At 40.4% G+C, this 20972-nt stretch overlaps 1 protein-coding gene across 2 annotated transcripts in view; it reads left to right on the forward strand.

The window, feature by feature from the left end:
• Npsr1 (neuropeptide S receptor 1) overlaps positions 1 to 20972 on the forward strand; it is a 406607-nt gene that overhangs the window by 357820 nt on the left and 27815 nt on the right. Inside the window, exons 4-5 of one of the 2 annotated variants that reach the window (XM_032911286.1) lie at positions 17535 to 17628; positions 20888 to 20972. The exon at positions 20888 to 20972 is cut by the window's right edge and continues 117 nt beyond it. In XM_032911286.1, coding sequence (XP_032767177.1) covers positions 17535 to 17628; positions 20888 to 20972 — 179 coding nt within the window. The remainder of the gene's footprint in view (positions 1 to 17534; positions 17629 to 20887) is intronic. The other variant, XM_032911287.1, reaches the window with a different exon arrangement.

The following is a 20972-nucleotide window of genomic DNA, read 5'->3' on the forward strand; positions in this document are numbered from 1 at the left end:
TGTGTTTTTTTTCTTTGAGTTTGTTTATATAGTGGATTATATTGAACCATCCCTGAATCCCTGGGTTGAAGTCTCCTTGATCATGATCGATGATGGTTTTGAAGTGTTCTTGTATTAAGTTTGAGAGAATTTTATTGATTATCTTTGCATCAATATTCATAGGGGAAATTGGTCTGAAGTTCTTTCTTTGCTGGTTCTTTGTGTGGTTTAGGTAGAAGTATAATTGTGGCTTATTAGAGGGAATTGGGTAGTGTTCCTTCTGTTTTTATTTTGTGGAATAGTTTGGAAAGTTTTGGTATTAGGCCTACTATACAGTTCTGAGAGAATTCTGCACTAAACCCATCTTGTCCTGGATTTTTTTTTAGTGGAATACTTTTAATAATTGCTTATATATTTTAGGAGTTATAGTACTGTTCAGATGGTTTATCTGATAATGGTTTAACTTTGGTACCTGGTATCTGTCCAGAAAGTTGTCCATTTCCTCCAGATTTCCAGTTTTGTTGAACATAGTCTTTTGTAGTAGGATGTGATGATTTTTTGAATTTCCTCAGATTCTGTTGTTATATCTCCCTTTTCATTTTTGATTTTGTTAATTTGGATACTGTCTCTGTGCCCTCTGGTTAGTCTGGCTAAGGGTTTATGTATCTTGCTGATTTTTCTCAATGAACCAGCTCCTGGTTCTGTTGATTCTTTGTATAGTTCTTTTTGTTTCTACTTGGTTGATTTCAGCCCTGAGTTTGATTATTTCCTTCCTTCTACTCCTTTTGGGTGTATTTGCTTCCTTTTGTTCTAGAGCTTTTAGGTGTGCTGTTAAGCTGCTAGTGTATGGTCTCTCCAGTTTCTTTTTGGAGGCACTCAGAGCTATATGTTTTCCTCTTAGCACTGCTTCCATTGTGTCCCATAAGGTTGAGTATGTTGTACCTGCATTTTCATTAAACTCGAAAAAGTTTTTTAACTCCTTTCTTTATTTCTTCCTTGACCAGGTTATCATTGAGTAGAGCATTGCTCAGCTTCCATGTGTATGTGGGCTTTCTGTCCTTTTTGTTGTTATCTAAGACCAGCCTTAGTATGTCGTGATCTCATAGGATTCATGGAATTATTTCAGTCTTCTGGTATTTGTTGAGCCTGTTTTGTGACCGACTATATGGTCAATTTTGGAGAAGGTTTCATGAGGTGCTAAGAAGAAGATATATTCTTTTGTTTTAGGATGAAATGTTCTATAAATATCTGTTAAATTCTTTGGGTTAATAACTTCTGTTAGTTTCTCTGTGTCTCTGTTTAGTTTCTGTTTCCATGACCTGTCCATTGCTGAGAGTGGGATGTTGAAGTCTCTCACTATTATTGTGTGAGGTGCAATGTGTGCTTTGAACTTTAGTAAGGTTTCTTTTATGAATGTAGGTTCCCTTGCATTTGGAGCATAGATATTCAAAATTGAGAGTTCATTTTGGCGGATTTTTCCTTTGATGAATATGATTCCTTATGTTTTTTGAAAACTTTTGGTTGAAAGTCTATCTATTTGATATTAGAATATCTACTTCAGCTTTTTTCTTGGAACCATTTGCTTGGAAAATTGTTTTCTAGACTTTTACTCTGAGGTAGTGTCTGTCTTTGTCACTGAGGTGTATTTCCTGTATACAGCAAAATGCTGGGTCCTCCTTACTTATATAGTGTGTTAGTCTATGTCTTTTTATTGGGGAACTGAGTCCATTGATTGTTAAGAGATATTAAGTAATAGTGATTGTTGTTTCCTGTTACTTTTGTTGTTAGAGGTGAATGTATGTTTATGTGGCTTTCTTCTTTTGGGTTTGTTGCAAGGAGATTACTTTCTTGCTTTTTCTAGGGTCTAGTTTCCCTCCTTTTGTTGGAGTTTTGCATCTATTATCTTTTGTAGGTCTGGATTTGTTGAAAGATATTGTGTAAACTTGGTTTTTGTCATGGAATATCTTGGTTTTTCCATGTATAGTAATGGAGAGTTGTGCTGGATATAGTAGACTGAGCTGGCATTTGTGTTCTCTTAGGGTCTGTATGACATCTGCCCAGGATCTTCTGGCTTCCATAGTCTATCTGGTCTGTTTCCTTCAGGTTCGGCCGGTGTCTCAGGCAGGGGAGTCCTGCGGCTCCTGGGCCCTCCTCTCAGGAAACCCAGAGGCGGTGTACAGTTTCCTCTTGGGCCAGGGATGTGGGCAGGCGTGGGCAGTGTTGGTGGTCTCTTCCACTCTGCAGCCTCAGGAGTGCCCACCTGACCAGGCGGTGAGGTCTCTCTCCCACGGGTTCTGGGAGCAGAGAGCTGCTGCAGGCCAGGATCCGTGCCCCTTACTTCTTTTGATATTCATTGTTTTGTGCATTTTGTGTTTTGACTATTATGGAATTTCTTTTCTGGTTCAATCTATTTGGAGTTCTGTAGACTTCTTGTATGTTTATGGGCATCTCTTTCTTTAGGTTAGGGAAATTTTCTTCTATAATTTTGTTGAAGATATTTACTGACTCTTTAAATTGGGAATCTTCACTCTCTTCTATACCTATTATCCTTAGGTTTTACCTTCTCATAGTGTTCTGGATTTCCTGTATGTTTGGGCTTAGGAGCTTTTTTCATTTTGTATTTTTCTTTGATGGTTGTGTCAATGTTTTCTATGGTATCTTCTTCCCCTGAGATTCTCTCTTCTATCTTTTTTATTCTGTTGGTAATGTTTGTGTCTATGACTCCTGACTCTTTCCTATGTGTCCAATATCCAAAGTTGTCTCCCTTTCTTTATTGTTTCTCTTTCCATTTTTAGATCCTGGATTGTTGTGTTCAACTCCTTCACCTGTTTGTCTGTGTTTTCCTCTAATTCTTTCAGGCATTTTTTTGTGTTTCCTCTTTAAGGACTTTTACCTGTTTACCTGTTTGTCTTGTATTTCTTTAAGGGAGTTATTTATGTCCTTATTAAAGTCCTCTAACATCATCACGAGTTACGATTTTAATTCAAAATTTTGCTTTTCCAGTGTGTTTGGGTATCCAGGGCTTGCTGTGGTGGTGGAACTGGGTTCTGATGATGCCAACTGGCCTTAGTATTTGTTGCTTAGGTTCTTGCCCTTGCCTCTCACCATCTGCTTATGTGTTAACTGGTCCTGCTGTCTTTGACAGTGGCTTGACTCTTCTGTAAGCCTGTGCGTCAGCACTACTGGGAGATCAGCTCTCTCCTAGAGGGATCTAGATACAGAAAGCTGTGGCACAGGGTCAGCTCAGGGTGCAAACAGAAACCTGAAGGATCCTGTCCCAGACTGCTTTTCAATTCCTGTGTCCTGAGGGCTCCAGGCCCGTCCCTCAGAGCAGAAGTGATGGTCTTACCTGTGCTCTCATGTGTGTCACCACTCCTGGGAGACCAGCTTTCTCCAGGTGGGGATCTGCTTACAGAGAGCTGTGGCCAAGCCAACCATTATTAAAGGTAAAAATTAATAAGGGCTGACAAGGGCATGGGATAAAGCAACACTTATACCTGTAAATGTCTTCTTATTAACCAAGATGGGAAACTATGTAGCCACTATGGAAAATGGTATGGAAATGTTAAGAAACAATTTAAAAGAAAGCATGTTCTAGATATCCTAATTCCAAGTACATATTCTCAGCATATGAACCTGGCCTACCAAATAAATACTGGCCCTTTCATATTCATTGCAGTATTATTGGTGTTAGCGCATGCATGGAACATTCTAAGTATGGAATGAGTAGATAAAGAAATAGGACACATACACAGTGATATATATGTATATACATATGTATATATATATGTATATACATATATATATGAATAATATTTGGTTCATAACTTCTGTTAAATATACACATGTACACACACTCATACACATAAACATACAGTGAAATATTATTCACAATTTAAAAGTAATAAACCTTAGCATCTGCTCCAAAATGGCTGTACCTTAAGTGGAATAGATGAGGCACAGAAATAAATACACAGTACTATTTTTCTTATGTGTGGAATCTAAACATATTAAGCCCACATACATAAAATAAAGTTCTTATCAGACTGTAGAATGAACACATCAGAAAGATAGTGGTCAAAGGGCATGGCATTTCAGTTGCCGGAATAAGCTCTGGAGAACTATTATTGCATGGACTGATGCCCACAGATAATAATATTTTGTATGCTGGGAAATTATTAAGGGAATAAATTTTATGTATTTTTAATCACAAAAATTAAGCATGTGAGATAAAACTTATTAAGAGCTTTCTTTTATTCAGGAATAATTCTGGGTCAAAAAATTTGAAGGTAAGTTGGTGACCCCATCCTTCCACTGTGGGCCCTGTCTATCTACTGGAAGTGGTCTCTTCAGGTTCTGTTTCCCCACTGTTGCCATTTCAGCAACATTTCAGGAAAAGCCATCCAGGGACAGGCTCAACTTTGGATCTATCCATGGTTGAGCACCAAACCATGACACTACTATTGATGGCATGGCATGCTGTGCTTGCAAAGAGGAGCATAGCATGGCTATCATCTGAGAAACTCTACCAGCAGCTGACTGAGACAGATGCAGATAAGTATAGCTAACCACTGGACTGAGGTCAGGAAGCACTATGAAAGAGTTAGGGATTGAAGGAGCTGAAGGGGATGTTCCCACAGGAAGAACAACAGTATCATCTAACCCAGACCACTGGGAGCTCCCAGAGACTAAGTAACCAAGCAAAGGGCATACATGGGCTCATCTGTGGCTCATATGTAGCAAAGGACTGCCTTGTTTGACCTCAGTGGAAGAGGATGCACCTGATTCTGTAGACTTCATGCTCCAGAAAAGGAAGATGGGGAGAGTAAGCTGGGAATGGAGGGGTTGGTGGGGATAGGTGGAGGGTAGTGGTAGGAAGCACACTATTAGAGGCAAAGAAGGAGTGGGGATGAAGTGAAAAACTCTTGGAGGGGGAATTGGGAAGAGGGCAACATTTGGAATAAAAATAAATAAAATAATTTAAACAAAACCAGACTCAGAACAAAAGAGCTTGCTTTAGCCAGTGGATGATGTGCATAGGTATATAACTTTCTGTGAACCATAAATTCACAAGTTTTGCTTGTCAATTTAAATAAATGAGTAAAGAAGTAAAGAAAAATGATTTTTTCAGAACTGCTCGTTTTTAACAAAAATATGAAATATGCAAAGAAGCAAGAGAGACTCTCATTTATAGGAAAAATTATAAAACATGACGTTATTTCTGAGGAATACCAGCCAGTGAATATGCAATATGAAGATTTAGCATAAGCTATTTTAAATAAGGTCAGTGAACTGAGCACAGAAGCCATTTTGTGGGAAATGGTAATAAACACTCAAAGCATTAAAGTCATATCATACAGAAACCTGAGAATAGAAAACTAGAAACTTAAAATAAAGTGTTTACTAGTAGTATGGAAAACAGTCACAAGATCAACCACATTTAAAGCACAAATATAATAAACCAAGTCTTCATGAACTGAAAACCGACATGAAAACACACATCTTTTCCAACTGCAGTGGAAGAAAACTAAAAGGTAGTCAGTAATGGGCAGAAGGATTCGATACAATCTAGGTAGTTGTATTTTAAAAAATAAAAGAGAAACTTAAAGAATTTGAAATGAAGTGTAATAAATACACACATAAAGTTTTTTTTATGAAGTGAGGATGAGAGTGTTAGCAGCGATAAACTAAACTGAGAAAGAAGAGAGACACGAGATGCACAGCCTCACTCCTTATTCAAGGAGAGAAGGAAAGAACCAAATCAATCCAAACTCTGCAGAAAGAATTAAGCTGTGTCTTAATTTGGCTTTCTATGGCTGTGAAGAGACCCATGACCACAACAACTCTTATAAATTCTTATAATTGAGTCTGGCTTACACTTCAGAGGTTTGGTCCATTATCATCACGGTCATGCAGGAAGATATGGCACAGCAGAGATAGCTGAGAGTTCTACATTGCCAGGGTCTAGCCTCGACGTAGGATCGGAGTCCTCAACTGGAAGCTATCTGGAAGGTACATAATGAATATATAGAGAATCTCTAATCTCTCTCTCTCTCTCTCTCTCTCTCTCTCTCTCTCTCTCTCTCTCTCCTTCTCTCCCTCCTTCTCTCCCTCCTTCCCTCCCTCCCTACGTCATCGCTCTTTCATTCACTCTCACACTCACTCCATCATTGACTCCTTCATGTGCTCTCTCACTCGCTCTCACATTTCCCCCAATCTCTAGTCTTTCTCTTGTCCTAGTCTTTTATTGATAAATTGATAATCCAAAGGCAGGTAGAAAAAAGACATTGTATAATCACTGCCAAACCAAATTCAAAAGAATAACCACATCCCACAAAGAACTCAGAATTACAAGTGTTCCCCAAAGTTTCAAGTTTCCCCTATTCCCAGACCTACAGCCAAAATAGTAATAATTACAAATTTATCATTATTTAAACTTTAACTTTTGACTTATTATACTTCAGAGCTCAAAGCTCTGAGGTCAGCTACTTGCATTTTCCTGTGAAGCTTTAATGATAAATGACATGGGCAAAGCTGCCAAGCAGTGGCCAGAAAGAATCAAGTTAACCCTTAACTCAGTGGTTCCGCTAGCTTTCTGTTCCTTTACGTTGCACACAATGACTTTCACAAGAGTCCCAGTATTTTGACTTAGTTTTACTAGTATATAATGTTATGTATTCTATACTTCCTTATCCAGAAACCAGTCTCAAATGTTATGTAAAATTTATTTCCTAATTTCAATAACTTTTTTCCTTTCTTAAGATCCCAATGTTGGCTCTAATTCATTTTCTAATAATCTCTTTAAACTTTCTTTGCAAGCCAAGCATTAATCTGGAACTACCATTGTGCAGTTATTACATTGTTTCCAAGAGGAGAACACATTGCATGCACCTGGGCCATTAGGGCTGTGTTGTGCTGTGCCCCTATGTCTCAATTTCCAATTGTTTAAGAATCATTACATCAAAGAACATCTAGTTTCACAGAATTCACCAGAGCAGAAGGAGAAAGAAGAAGGAAAGTCAGATATAATAGAATAATTATGCACACCAAGGCCAACGGAAAGGCAGTCATGCACAAATGAAATCTATACAGCCGTTGTCCAGGGCTAAGGTTAGGAGAAATGGGAACAACCTATTTTTACAAAGAGCTGCTGCGGGCTACTGAGATGTTACCAAGCCAACCCATTGCAGGAAGCCTCTTCTTTCAGATGGCTGATACCCTGGAGGGATGTAGCTCCTGCTTCTCGGGGTCCCAGGCACCACCTATTTTTATAAGGAGCTGCCTCAGGCTTCTGAAATGTCCCCCATCCCAGACTATTGCTGGCAGTCCCTGTCATCAGGCTGTCCCCAGCACTACATCTGGATCTGAGAGCAACAGGAAGAGAGACTGGGCCACTGGAAGTAGCTTGAGCTTCTGAAACTTCAAACTCCATCCCCAGTGACATAGTTCCTCCAACAATGTACTCCAGCAAAGTCACACCTACTCCAGCAAAGCCACACCTACTCCAGCAAAGCCACACCTACTCCAGCAAAGCCACACCTACTCCAGCAAAGCCACACCTCCTAATAGTGCTGCTCCCTGTGAGCCTATGGAGGCCATTTTTATTCAAACCGCCAAAACCTGAAATAGACAATTGGAAGAAAAAATGGAGAGTAAAGAGTAAGCAGGAAAGATCAATAAAACCGAGTTACTCTTTTGAAAGGATGAATTAAATCAAGCCTGTTTTACCTATAAAAATAGAAATATCAATCAATAAAATTCAAGGTTACAGGGAAAATATTAAGTCTAATGTCCTAGAAATACCAACAACCCTGAGGCTATTATGAATTAGTATATGCCAACAAATCAGATAAAATGGAAGAAACTGAAATGTACAAGCTACGTAGATGAAATAATTAATTAGTATAAAGTTTAAAGAGAGCAATAATGATTGCCAGATTGGATAGTAATCAAACAACTCCCCACAAAAAAATTCCAGGTCCAGGTGCCTTTATTGATTTATTCTCCATAATATCAAAAAAAGGAATTCTCACCCATCTATCAAACTCTTCTCCCAAATTGTGAAATGTGGATATACATCCAAATTCATTTTACAGGACTGGCATTATATGCATACCAAAGTCAAAGCACTACAGAAAACAATACCTAGAAGCCAACACCTCTTGTTAGCATAAGTGCAAGAAAATCAATAAAAATAATTTCTAGAACACATTGAGGATCACACATCTTAAGAAGTCGAATTTATTTCAAGGGTGCAAGAAGAGTTCAATACTCAGACTTCACAAAATGATTCAGCACATACATGTTAATATATGGAATGGCAGATTCCAACATTGTCCTTTTCTGCAGGATCATTTTGGCATATGATATTTTTTGTAGTTACATACAAATATCAATTTTAGAATAGATTTTTCTATTTCTGTGAGTAATGATATAGAGATTTTGATTGGAATTACACTGAATCTACAAATAGATTTCAGTAAAATGTTCTTCGTAATAATCTACTAACCCATGAGCATGAGATATCTCACCATATTCTTGGGCCTTTCTCTACCTTTAAAGGTTTAAAGTTTTTGTTGTAGTGGTCCTTCATTTTCTTAGTTAGATTTATTTTCTTTGTGGGCTACTGTGAATAAAGGTATGACCATGACTCTTTCTCTGTGTTTGTTGTTGGTTATAGCAGTGTCTTCTAGGTTAGCCGTTCCCTTAGTAAAGGAAGTGACCTCCCTTATCTCTTCTCCTTATTGTACTTCGATCTCTATTTTGTCAAATGTAAGGAGAGTGATACTCTCACCTGCTTTGTGGTTCCATTTAGTTAGAGTACTTTTATCTATGTTTTTACTCCAAGTTGGGAGCTACCTTTAAAGCTAAGATATGTTATTGCAGTTAAAATTAATTGGGGGATTCAACCCCACCTTTGATCATTTAGTTCCTAGATAAAAGACACAAAACCTTTACATTTACAATAAGCACTTGGCTTGGGCAGATGCCCATCGTCTATGCTATTTTATCCACTTCCCTGTCAATAACCCTGAGATATGACTTGTCTTGTTCTGCCTGGGTTGCTCTTAATCCAATTGGCCAGTCCTCGTAGCCAGTTCTCATGATCCCTTACCCAATGTCATCTTCTCTCTCTTCCTCTCCCTTATCTCCTCCTCATGCTCTCTGCCTCATAACCCAAGCCCTGGAAAGTGAAGCCCTACTTACCTTTCTTCTGCACAGCTATAGGCTATAGGCAACTTTACTCAACCAATAGTTTTAAATTAAGGAGCAAGGTTACATAGCACCCCTTGGTGTACATGAGGATTTCCTCCTCCCTGAGGGAAGAAGATCTTGGAGGCCAGAATTTAGCATTACAATATGTTTCTTGTAGACAAGATAGATATATTTTTGTCTTGCTGCCCATGTATGTATGGTGTGAGGGCCATCCACTAGTGTGTTGGAATCCTGTGATTTGAAATAATCATTCTCTCCATTTCAGAAACTATCCTCTACAAATAGTCCTCAGTAAGCATTGTTCCTGGAGATCATCTACCATGTTTATGTGAGAATTGGACTGGTTTGATTTTGTTCTGGTTTATAGGTAACCTCAGATGCTGTGATTTCTTGATTGTGGTAGAGATGTAATGTCCAAAAGACAGAACCCTTACAAATTATTCTCCATTCTGCTTCTTCTCCTTCGGAGATATTGGGACGGAGCACTAACTCTCTCGTCAGTACTTTGAGAGTCATACATCACTCCCTTGTCTGTTACTAAGTGCAGAGGGAAGCTTCTCTGATCAAGGTTTAGTCTAGCCCAGATCTGTGGTTATAAGCTTAACTATTTAGCAGACACTTTAATGGCATCATTTAGCAAAATAACAATAGTAAATTCTTCACTAACAGGTATGTAGTTAAGCCATGGGATTACAGTGCTAGGCATGAATCCCCTTCTGTGAATCAGACATCAACTCCAATAAGAAAGTAGTTGGTTGGGGTTGGGGATTTAGCTCAGTGGTAGAGTGCTTGCCTAGCAACCGCAAAGCCCTGGGTTTGGTCCCCAGCTCCGAAAAAAAGAAAAAAAAAGTATTTGGTTACCTTCATAACTCTTGTGCCACTGTTGCACTACAACATCTTACCTGACAAGTCAGTACTGCAGTGTTCAGGGTCCAATGCTGGCTACAACCACTCATGTGCTTTCTTCCTTAGCAACCCCCATAGTATCTTTCAAGACTGTGAAAGACGGTCAGCATGAAAGAACTTTCCAGGCCAGTTTAAGATAGACTTTCCTGCTCTTCAATCAGAGTGATATGAGTTCTGGATCACCTGCGTTGAATGGATATTTTAATCTGAATTCTGTTGTTGTGGTTGTTATACTGACTCTGCTAGGTTTGGAAGAACTAACATATATTTCATACCTGTGGCCAGTTAGTGCTGATCCTGATCCGAGTCAGGAAGCTGAGGCAATTCCAGTACAGCTAGGGAAAGGCGCAGGCTCTGACCTGCTCTGCAGGTATTTTCTATGGGTCAGTAGAGAGGAGAGTGAACTGCGGGGCTAGAGAGGTGTGGCCTCTGACCTGAGGGGCAACTGCTTCAGGTAGTGCTTAGCTGTGCGGCTGGTAGGCACAGATATTGGAGATATGGCTTCTGACTGGGGAAGCTGGCAAAGGCTTCACAAGTCCTGAAACTCAGTGCTTTGGGTACCAGTGGGCATGGGTTGTAGCCTCTATCTTTAGGGGTGAACAGTGACTAACATATATCCTGATACAGAGGAGTAAGTTGCTTACATGGGAGTAGATGAAACCACTTCATATTGGGAAAGCAGAATCCCACACAGGCTGTCAGGTGACAGGATTAGAATGCCAGAGGGAGGGGCTGAAGTGATGGCTCTGCACTCAAGACCACGTACAGTTCTTCTGGGGGACCTACGTTTGATTCCCAACACCCATGAGGCATTTAACAACAGTCTGTACCGCAGTGCCAGAATATATCATCCCTCTTCTGGCCTCTGTAGGTACTGCATGCATATGGCACAGAGATATACATGCAGGCAAGATGTCCATGCCCATAAAATAAAAATAAGTAACTCTTATAGAAATGCCATAGAGAAATGAGAATTTTGCCTATGCAGTGAGCAGGAGCTCATCCAGGTCCTTGGATAGTGAAAATGGAGTGTCAGGGGCAAGATAGATAAGTGCTCTATCCATAAGGCAAAGGAGGCACTCAAAGAGGTCCTGAGATGGTGGCCTTCAAGGACCCGAAGGAAGGAAGGGTGTGTTCTTTCTAAGAGGACAGAACTGAAGTTCCCACAGGAGGGACAATGGGGCTCAACTTTCAAAGCAAAAGGTAAAGTCTTGCAGAAAGTAGCTTGAGACACAGCCTGGGGTGGTGGCATTAGTGTGCCCAAGGGAGGTGAGCATGAGGGCTCTGCCTAAGAAGTCAGCAGTGTGAGTCCTGCAAAAAAGGAGAGTTCAAGAAGCAACACGGACAGCAGGATCCTGGGAGGGAGGCATGGCTGGGATTCCAGAAGGAATAGGAGAGTGTGGCTCCAGGCACCACAAGCAGACACAGTTCTAGGAAGGCTGTGGGGTTCCAGAGAGAGGAGAAAGAAAGAGCCCCACTGTCAGTGTGAGCAGTGGATATGACAGGATGACCAAGACACTCAATATGCCACCCGGCGAGAAATAGATTCACAAATTTGAGTGTATTGTGATTGATATCATCCAACTGTATAGCCAATAAATAATGCTCGCATATGTAAAATTGAATAAAAATGTTTACATGAGGATTGAGCATGGTTAATTACAACACAAATTCTATTTTTTAAAAAAACAGTTTTAATGTCTTCAGTCTCTACATAAAAGGAATTGGTCACAATAATTGCAGTTACCACTAGGGCATTCTGTAAAATATTGATGTATGCAATAAAAATACAATATTAAAACATAAACACAGATACTGCACCATTTAAAACAATCAATATGAATCACAAACATAAATGTAACGCCATAAAACCCTTATGGGACAACTGGAAAGTTTAAAAAGACAACAGTATGAAATCAATCCTCTTAAAAATAGGAAAGAGTAGGAGCATCACTAAAGATGGCGAACATGCATCTCATTAGTGAGTCTCAAGTTAGGACAAGAAGGTACCAGGACTTGTGTATTATACAACAGCCAGCTTAAAGGAAAGAAAGAGAAACACTGGCAATACCCGACACTGGCATATTAACAAAACCTTGGGCTCACTGTAGATAGAACTAAAAAGGACAGAGCTATCATCCTGAGTTAGGTAACCCAATCACAGAACAACACACATGGTATGCACTCATTGATATGTGGATATTAGCCCAAATGCTCGAATTAGGTGCACAGAACACATGAAACTCAAGAAGGATGACCAAAATGTGAATGCTTCACTCCTTCTTTAAAAGGGGAACAAGAATACCCTTGGCAGGGAATAGGGAGGCAAAGTTTAGAACAGAGGCAGAAGGAGCACCCATTCAGAGCCTGCCCCACATGTGGCCCATACATATACAGCCACCAAACTAGATAAGATGGATGAAGCGAAGAAGTGCAGGTTGACAGGAACCGGATTTAGATCTCTCCTGAGAGACACACCCAGAATACAGCAAATACATAGGCGAATGCCAGCAGCAAACCACTGAACTGAGAATGGGACCCCCATTGAAGAAATCAGAGAAAGAACTGGAAGAGCTTGAAGTGGCTCAAGACCCCGTATAAACAACAATGCCAACCAACCAGAGCTTCCAGGGACTAAGCCACTACCTAAAGACTATACATGGACTGACCCTGGACTCTGACCTCATAGGTAGCAATGAATAGCCTAGTAAGGGCACCAGTGGAAGGGGAAGCCCTTGGTCCTGCCAAGACTGAACCCCCAGTGAACTAGACTGTTGGGGGATGGCGGTAAGGGGATGAGGATGGGGAGGGGAACACCCATATAGAAGGGGAGGGGGGGGAATTAGGGGTATGTTTGCCTGGAAACCGGGAAAGGGAATAACAATTGAAATGTAAATAAGAAATAACCAATTTAATAAAGATGGAGAAAAGAGAAAAAGAGTAACAATATTAATTTTAAATTTTGTATCAATATGTAAAGATTTATAGCAATGAAAACCTTAAATCTGTATCAATATATAAATTCTATATCAATGTAAGAAACTATAAGTTTAGTTTTATATCAAATATAAAGTTTTTTTTAAAGTAAAAAAATAAAGAAAATCAGTTTGACAGGGTATTACCAAGTTAAGCGTAATTTCACTACACAGTTGGGCAATTTGTGATCATAGACATTTGTGTAATTGAGTGGGCAACTCATAGCCACACCATAAAGATGCATAAAGGTGATTTTAGCAGCTCTAGAATTGCTAAACCCGATTACCAACCAAGATGCCCATCAACAGTTGAATGGATTAATAAGGCTTTTTATGACCCTGTAATATGACAATGAGAGTTTTTTTTCTGAAACATAAGAAAGTAAGCTGTCGATGCACATGAAGGAATAGTAAATCACACATTACACGAAAAGAGCCAATCTGGTCAGCTAAATACCACGTGACTTCAGCTATGTCACACTGTCAAAGGGGCCAAGCTGTGTTAGAACATAAATCAGTGGTCCCTGAGGATTCATAAGAAGAAAGGATGACTGGACGCTAGATATTTGTCATCACACTGTCAAAGCCCACAGAATGCAGGGACAAAGCCCGAACGTTAATATAAACCACACAGCTTAGTTATTGATAATGTACCAAGACTGATCAACCAGTTTAACACCATACAAATCCAAGATATTAACACCAGTGCACATGCCATGCGATGTGGGCAACACAGGAATTCTCTGCACTATTTGTAGGACTTTGTAAACCCGAACCTGCTCTAAAAAACTCAAGCGCCTGGTTTTAACGTTGGCCTAAGAATAGTAGTTTACATGAACACAATCTGGCATTTTTCAAAGTGCAATCACTTAAGTCTCACTTTCCTTTGCAGAATTGCCTCGCGTGTCACATTCTCTGGGTCATGTCTGTCAGAGTTGGGGGTGGGGTGGTGGGGAGACAGACATGTCCCCAGGCTGCCATCTGCTCTCCGAATGGCACCCCATATGCTGTTGGTGTGCAGAGTTCCCATTGTTGACATTTATGAATTGACTATAATTGTACTGTGATTTCCTTCTTTGCTTGAGTTAATTGTGAAGATGTTTAAATTTCTGAGTGGTATTTTTTTTTAAATTGTTACTGATTTTAGCTTTGTCACTTGTTTGAGATATGTGAGTTGAATAAGTCCTACTTTTTGGGTTCTACTGAGAAAATTCTTTTGCGGGTAATCTAGTATCTGACCAAATTTTTGTATGTTGTCTAGTTAGTTTGCATTTTGTACTAGGGAGTTCTACTTTGTCTATTTATATTTTGCAGGCCATTTTGCCTGTAAAACCTTGAACATTTTGTTACATACATTGACAGTAATTATTACATCTACATTCATCAGTATTCTACTGATATTATGTGTTGTGTCTTTTATCAGCGGAAATAAATCTTTGGCACATGGGAAGCTGCTAGCTTTGAATTTGATTGGTATCAGGCAGTATTTTAATAAAGGCCCTTGAATATTATTTTAGTTGTTTGTTATGCCTCTGAGAACTATTTTTAAATTCCAGTGTTATTTGCTTTTATTGATTTGTATCCTGAACAAAACATAGTTAGACCATACGGAAGGTTTTTGTCTTAAATACTCTTTGTTTTAAGGAGAGAGATTAAGCCATTTATAATTATAGTGAGAAATTGTGTCCTGTATTATTTCAGGACCTCCTTGTCACTGTTTTCTTCGGAATTTTGCTTCTTAGGGATTTGTTTCAGATATAGCTACTAATTGTGAGAAGCTGAAAGAGTATTCTTCCAGGATATTTGCACCCTAACCCTGAGAATCTATACCTGGGACACACCATATGTGACAGAAAAGGAATTGGCACATGTGACTAAGAATGTGAAATACGGGATTATCCTAAATTAATTTAGGGAATCCTAAAATGCAATCCTAAGAGGGAAATACAGATCTGAAACACAAGCAGAAGAGGAGGGACATTGTAGCACATAGGAAGGGGTTGCATTGAAGGCCACAGGGGTAGGATGCTGGCAGCTACCTGAAGCTTAAAGAAACTGGGGCTGGGTTCTCCCCTAGAGCCTCCAGAAGAGGCAAGATCCTGCAAACATCTTGATTTGTGGATGCTAGACTTGTTTTCGACTTCTGCTCTCCATGGAGGTAATAAATTGATGTTTAAGCCACCAAACCTACAGCTACTTGCTATAAGAAGCACAGAAGACAGAGAAGTTAATTTTTCTCCATTTTAAATGTTTTCGCCATTTATTTCATTACAACTTACCTTTCAACTTCAGATGTATCACTCTCAAAGGCAGAGAGAAAACTACGTAAGACTCAATAACACTTTTCTCTTTTTCTTCTCTCCCCTCAGAGCATGACCCAGGTTCTTCCCTGAAATGTCACATCATACATTCCCAACTATCTGTGGATCTTTTTGCATTTTGAGGCCTTCCTTACATGGCATAGTTATTTTGTCCCCCTACCTCTTGATTTTGAAACAGCTCTGATTCAGCTGGAGTCTCCTCCTGAAGACTTTGGAGGGGGATGTGGGGTGTTATATTTCCTTCCTTCATACATATCCAAAAAAAGCTGTTCTGTGCATTGGCACAGAAATGAAATTTACAAAATTCTTGGATCACAATTTTTCTTTCAAAACTCTGAACGCGTTCTTTGGCATTTACTTTTTATAGAAAAGCCTGGTAATTCGAGATGTATTTCTTTTAGATATCTTTATTTTATTTTACCAAACCTGGATGTTTGAAGATGTTTCATCTCAGAAGTTAAATATTCTTTCCGGCTGTGTCTCCACATCTGTCTCTCTTTGGTTAATATTGCTTGTAACCCTAAAAGTCTGCATCAGTGCCTATTCCTCCTGTCTCAGATTCTGAACTGTGTCAATCACCCTCACCCCAGCTCAAGACAGAATAGATGTCCAAGACTCAGTTCTGCCCAGCATATCCATCTTTCCAGCTGACTCACTCCTTCCCAACTTTCTGTCATGCCAGCCTCTTGGCCCTGTGTGGTCAGCCTCAGCCATGGTCCACACACAGAACCATCGGTTCTCTCTAAGGAGGCAATAGCTTGATTTTTCTTTAAATTTAACAACTCTCTTTCCGTGTCTACCTCTGCTACTTTTTACACAAGAGATATTCTTTCTCATGTCCCTCAGGTGGTGGTGGGAGATGACATTAGTCTCTGATCACTCTTTACTCCACTGTCCCAACAACTTTAATGTGAAGAGCATGTGTGGTTATGTTATAGAGACCCCCCCCAAAAAAAGGAGTGGGGCATACAGTCCCTGACGTCTGATGTCCAGTCGTGTGATATTTTTAGACTATATGATGGCAGAGCCTTGAAATCACGGTTTTCATGTTCAACACCAGGGCCCTCAGTATGAGCTAGGCTGTGCATGTGATGATTTTGCCTGACTGGAGACTAGTATAGGGTTCTCAATATGTATAAAATAAGGTAAACTACAATATTCAAAGGATTGGCACTAAATGCATCATCAAATGACATTCCAAGTAACAATAGCTTTATACTAACTTGAAGTGCAACTCTAATGGGCTGATTTGTCTGAACTGCAGAAAGCATGACAAAGGAACAAATTCTGAATGAATGTGATCACCAAAGAGAAAGTCAGACTCTCAGCCATACATCCCCATTTTCTATGGCCTCTAGATTTGACCACAAAAGGAGATATCTTACTGGCTTGTAGAAATTGCCTTCTGCTTACTCAGAAACTTTCCGTTGAGAGCATACTTTCTGACATATCTCATTTAACTAGATTCTACATAGGAAGTAGATGTTAACTTATATCCCAATTTCTTCCTCTACAGAGAATGCAATTAAGTCTCTTAGCTTAGGCTATTGAGAAGATATGGATGAGGTCAATTGGAGGAGAGTCAGAAGGGGAAGAACCGTAAGCTGCATCTAGCTCTGACAGACACTGGGAAGAAGGCAGTATGGATAGGGGTGGGGGCTCTCTGTGGTTGATGCTGGGGCAAATGGCTGGAACAGCAGGTGGACTCGGGAAACCAGAACCCTTGCTTTACCTCTCAACTACTCTCGCTGATAAAAGGCAAATGAATTTTTGTTTCTGAACTATTTTTGGAATGTCAATTGTGGCAGAGAAAGTTAGGTTAGCTTTAAAGGTCAATTACAGATAAAAGTACCATGCAACTGTCAAGAGAGACTGATCTTGAAAAATGGCATGTCCAAGAAGACAGTTGAACACAGAGAGAGCTGTGACCATCCCAAGCCTAACCCCAGTAGCAACACAGAGTCCTGCAGCAAAGCCCAGATCTGCTTCCGGTGGGGAGAGCCAGGCAGTGCCTCTATACCTCAACTCTCACCTCACTAGTTTCTTGGTTCAACCCTCTGGATCTAAGTACCAAGAATACTATGTGCATGCCATCTCCCATGTGAAGTCACACATGTCCTCTGGTTCCTGTCCTTAGGTTGTCCTGCTTTATGCCTCGACCTACGTCCTGGTGTCCCTCAGCATAGACAGATACCATGCCATCGTTTACCCCATGAAATTTCTTCAAGGAGGTGAGCAAACAGTCTTTCATAAAGATCCTGCTATGAGGTAGGGATATTTTGCTAATATTTTATTGATGTTTTTCTCTGCCCCAACTTCTCCTTCTCCTTCTCCCTCCCTCCCTGCCTCTCTATCTCTCTCTGTCTCTCTCTCTTCCTTGTTCTTCCTTTACTCCTCTTTCTTCACTATCTAATGGGTCAGAGTATTCAAAATTATAGCAAGAAAGTCTGGGTTCCAGAGTAGTGGAGGAATACTACCTGATCCTCACGCCATAAGAGAATTCCTTGGTGGGCCCAGGCTGTGGCTATACTTCTATCTAGCTCCTTAACATCCTTCCAGCAAGCACACTCTTACCTCAAAATGGGTGCTGTGCCTTCAAGTTCTTCACTCTCAAGAAGCAAATACCTGCCCCTCCTTATCCTCAAACCACAAAACTGAAAAGGTGAAAACAAAGGAACGTCACCTCAGTGCAGGATCCCTGGAAGAGAAAAAAAGGTGGCCAATAATATCCTGAGCTGATGCTCAAAGTAGCGGGCACGGCTAGGAGTGCTGCTTGAGGGTGTACCTGGTGCAGGAGAAGAGGCAGAGCTCAGGAAACTCCAGGTCCCGAGGCAGGAGGGCACCATGAAGGTTTCAGGACTCTCAAACCAGGTGGGAGGGATGGAGGGTCTGCGTCCATAGGGAACAGCATGGACAAGCTGCTAATGGGGTCCCAGGAGCCATCTGTGCTTTGATGATGAGCATTGCGTAGGACCGGCTAGCTGCCCTCTGCTCTGCACACAGCAGGCCTGGCCCCATGGGCTGCTAACCTTCTCAGATATCCATAGCAACTGAAATTTGATTGGGAAAACAAGGAGAAAATCGGGTATCTTTTAGATGTGACAAAAGCTAAACTAAGGAAAATAAAGAATGCATCTAAAAGGCATCCCGTAGAATCCCCTCCTGAAGAAGGCAAGTTGAGTAAGTGAGATCAGAGCCTTTTAGTAGATCTATAGAATGCCACCAGAGAGCCACAGGAAGTGGAGAGCTGTGGGAATTGCATTAATGGACCACACGTGAGTTCTTTTGCACTGTTCTTCAATAAAGTGACAGTGTCCTTAGCTAGCGACTACAGAGAGATTGAAACTATATGGGTTGTAAGGAACTAGATATAAAAATAATTAGTAATGCACCAGCAATGGTGAAGAAAAATGTGTTAATATAAAAATAATCCCAAACTCTGATAGAACAAATGTTAGCAAAATAGCATATATATGCACATACAAACATAAGCACATGCCCACACAGACTCCTACACACAAACCAACAGACACATACACACACAGATCTCTCTCCCTCCCTCCCTCTCTCTCTCTCTCTATCTCTCTCTCTCTCTCTCTCTCTCACACACACACACACACACACACACACACAGAGACAGAGAGATAGAGAGACAGACAGAGAGAGAGCAAATAAAATTTTAAGTAAGTTGGAAAAGAATGGGCTTGTTAATATATAATATTGGACTAGCTTTGTAGCCAGTAGAAAACATTAATTCACTATGACACAGCTAATTGAATACAGACCCTGTTGGACCAGGAAAATGAGTCATTCAAACATGCAAGACTAAAGAACATAATGAGAAACCTTCCACCATCCTAAGAAGGACAAAGTCTTTACAGAAATCACATCAAAAGCAGAAGCAGTAGAGCAAATTATTTGTCACTGCATCAAGGTCTTCAAACATTTATAGAATCACGAACAATAGCAAGAGGAAAAGTAGAAATTTGTACCAAAAAAGACAAAGAATTAATCTTTCTTTTACTTATTAATAATAATTATTATCTTATTTATTTATGTCTCAAATGCTGCACCCTCCCATTCACCTCTGAGAGGGTACTCCTCAAAGCATCCCTCCCTCCCTGGGGCATCAAGTCTCTACAGGATTAGGTACATCCTCTCCTGAGGCCAGAAAAGGGAGTCCTCTACTACACATGTGCCTGGGGCCTGGGACCAGCCATGTATGCTCTCTGGTTATTGGCTTAGTCTCTGTGAGCTCTTGGTGTCTAGGTTAGTCAACTCAATCTTCCTATGAGGTTGCCATCCCCTTCAGTTCCTCAAATCCTACCCCTCACTCTTCCACAGGGGTCACCTACCTCAGTCTAATAAATACTTAGCTGTGAGTATCTGCATCTGTCTCAGTCAGCTGCTTGTATAGCCTCTCAAAGGACAGTCATGCTAGGTTCCTGCCAGCAAGCACAGCATAGCATCTGCAACCATGTCAGGGTTTGGTGCCCACCCATGGGATGGACTCAAAGCTGGACTGGTCATTACATCAGTCTCTGTGACGGCACGTGCTGACAAGGATGTGGTAAAAGGAGAACACTGATCCATGGCTGGTGGGATTGCAAACTGGTACAACTACCCTGGAAATCAATCTGGTAGTTCCTCAGAAATTTGGAAATAAATCTACCTGAAGACCCAGCTATACTGGCATATAGCCAAAAGATGTTCCACCATATCACAAAGACCCATGCTCCACTATGTTCATAGCAGTCTTATTCATAATAGCCAGAAACTGGAAACTAATATCTTTCTTATGGCAATTTTGACAAAGACTTCACTAAAAACAAAACAAAAACCAAAAAATGGAAAAGACATGAACACAGATAAAGGAACTTTAAGAATATCCACTAAAGAACTAGACTGTTTGGGGGGGCGGCAATGGGGGAGGGTCGGGAGGAACACCCATAAGGAAGGGGGGGAGGGAAGGGGATGTTTGCCTGGAAACCGGGAAAGGGAATAACACTCGAAATGTACATAAGAAATACTCAAGTTAATAAAAAAAAAAAGAAATACTAAAGTTAATACTAATAATGATAATAAAGAAAGCATCTGAGATTTAAAAAAAAAAGAATATCCACTAAAAACAAAAAAAGGAAAAAAAAAGACATGAACATAGATTAAGAAACAAGCAATTATGAGACACACTGCTAATTAAAGAATTGCAAGATTAAACATGTAGAGAGGAAATTGTACCAGCCAGCTAAATGAGATTTTAAAAAGAATCTTCTGGGAGTCGGGGAAAAGTGCGATGTATGTGGGCCTGCACGCTCCTGTGGAAGCTGTACACTGCAGAGGCCATTACAACCATTTGAGGAAACTAAGGCTGTAGGAGACACTGACAGGTCCTAGTGACTCCCAGCCAGAGGTCAGTCTCCATAGAGGACCCTGTGTGCTCCCCAAGCACGTGTCCAGGTGCCCAGGCATCTTTCTCTTTTCTTTAAGCAGAGAAGCAAGCCAAAGTCCTCATCGGAATAGCATGGAGCCTCGCCTTCCTGTTCTCCATCCCCACACTGATCATATTTGGGAAAAG

Source organism: Rattus rattus, chromosome 8 (genome assembly GCF_011064425.1).
Source record: "Rattus rattus isolate New Zealand chromosome 8, Rrattus_CSIRO_v1, whole genome shotgun sequence".
In the NCBI taxonomy this organism is placed as follows: domain Eukaryota; kingdom Metazoa; phylum Chordata; class Mammalia; order Rodentia; family Muridae; genus Rattus; species Rattus rattus.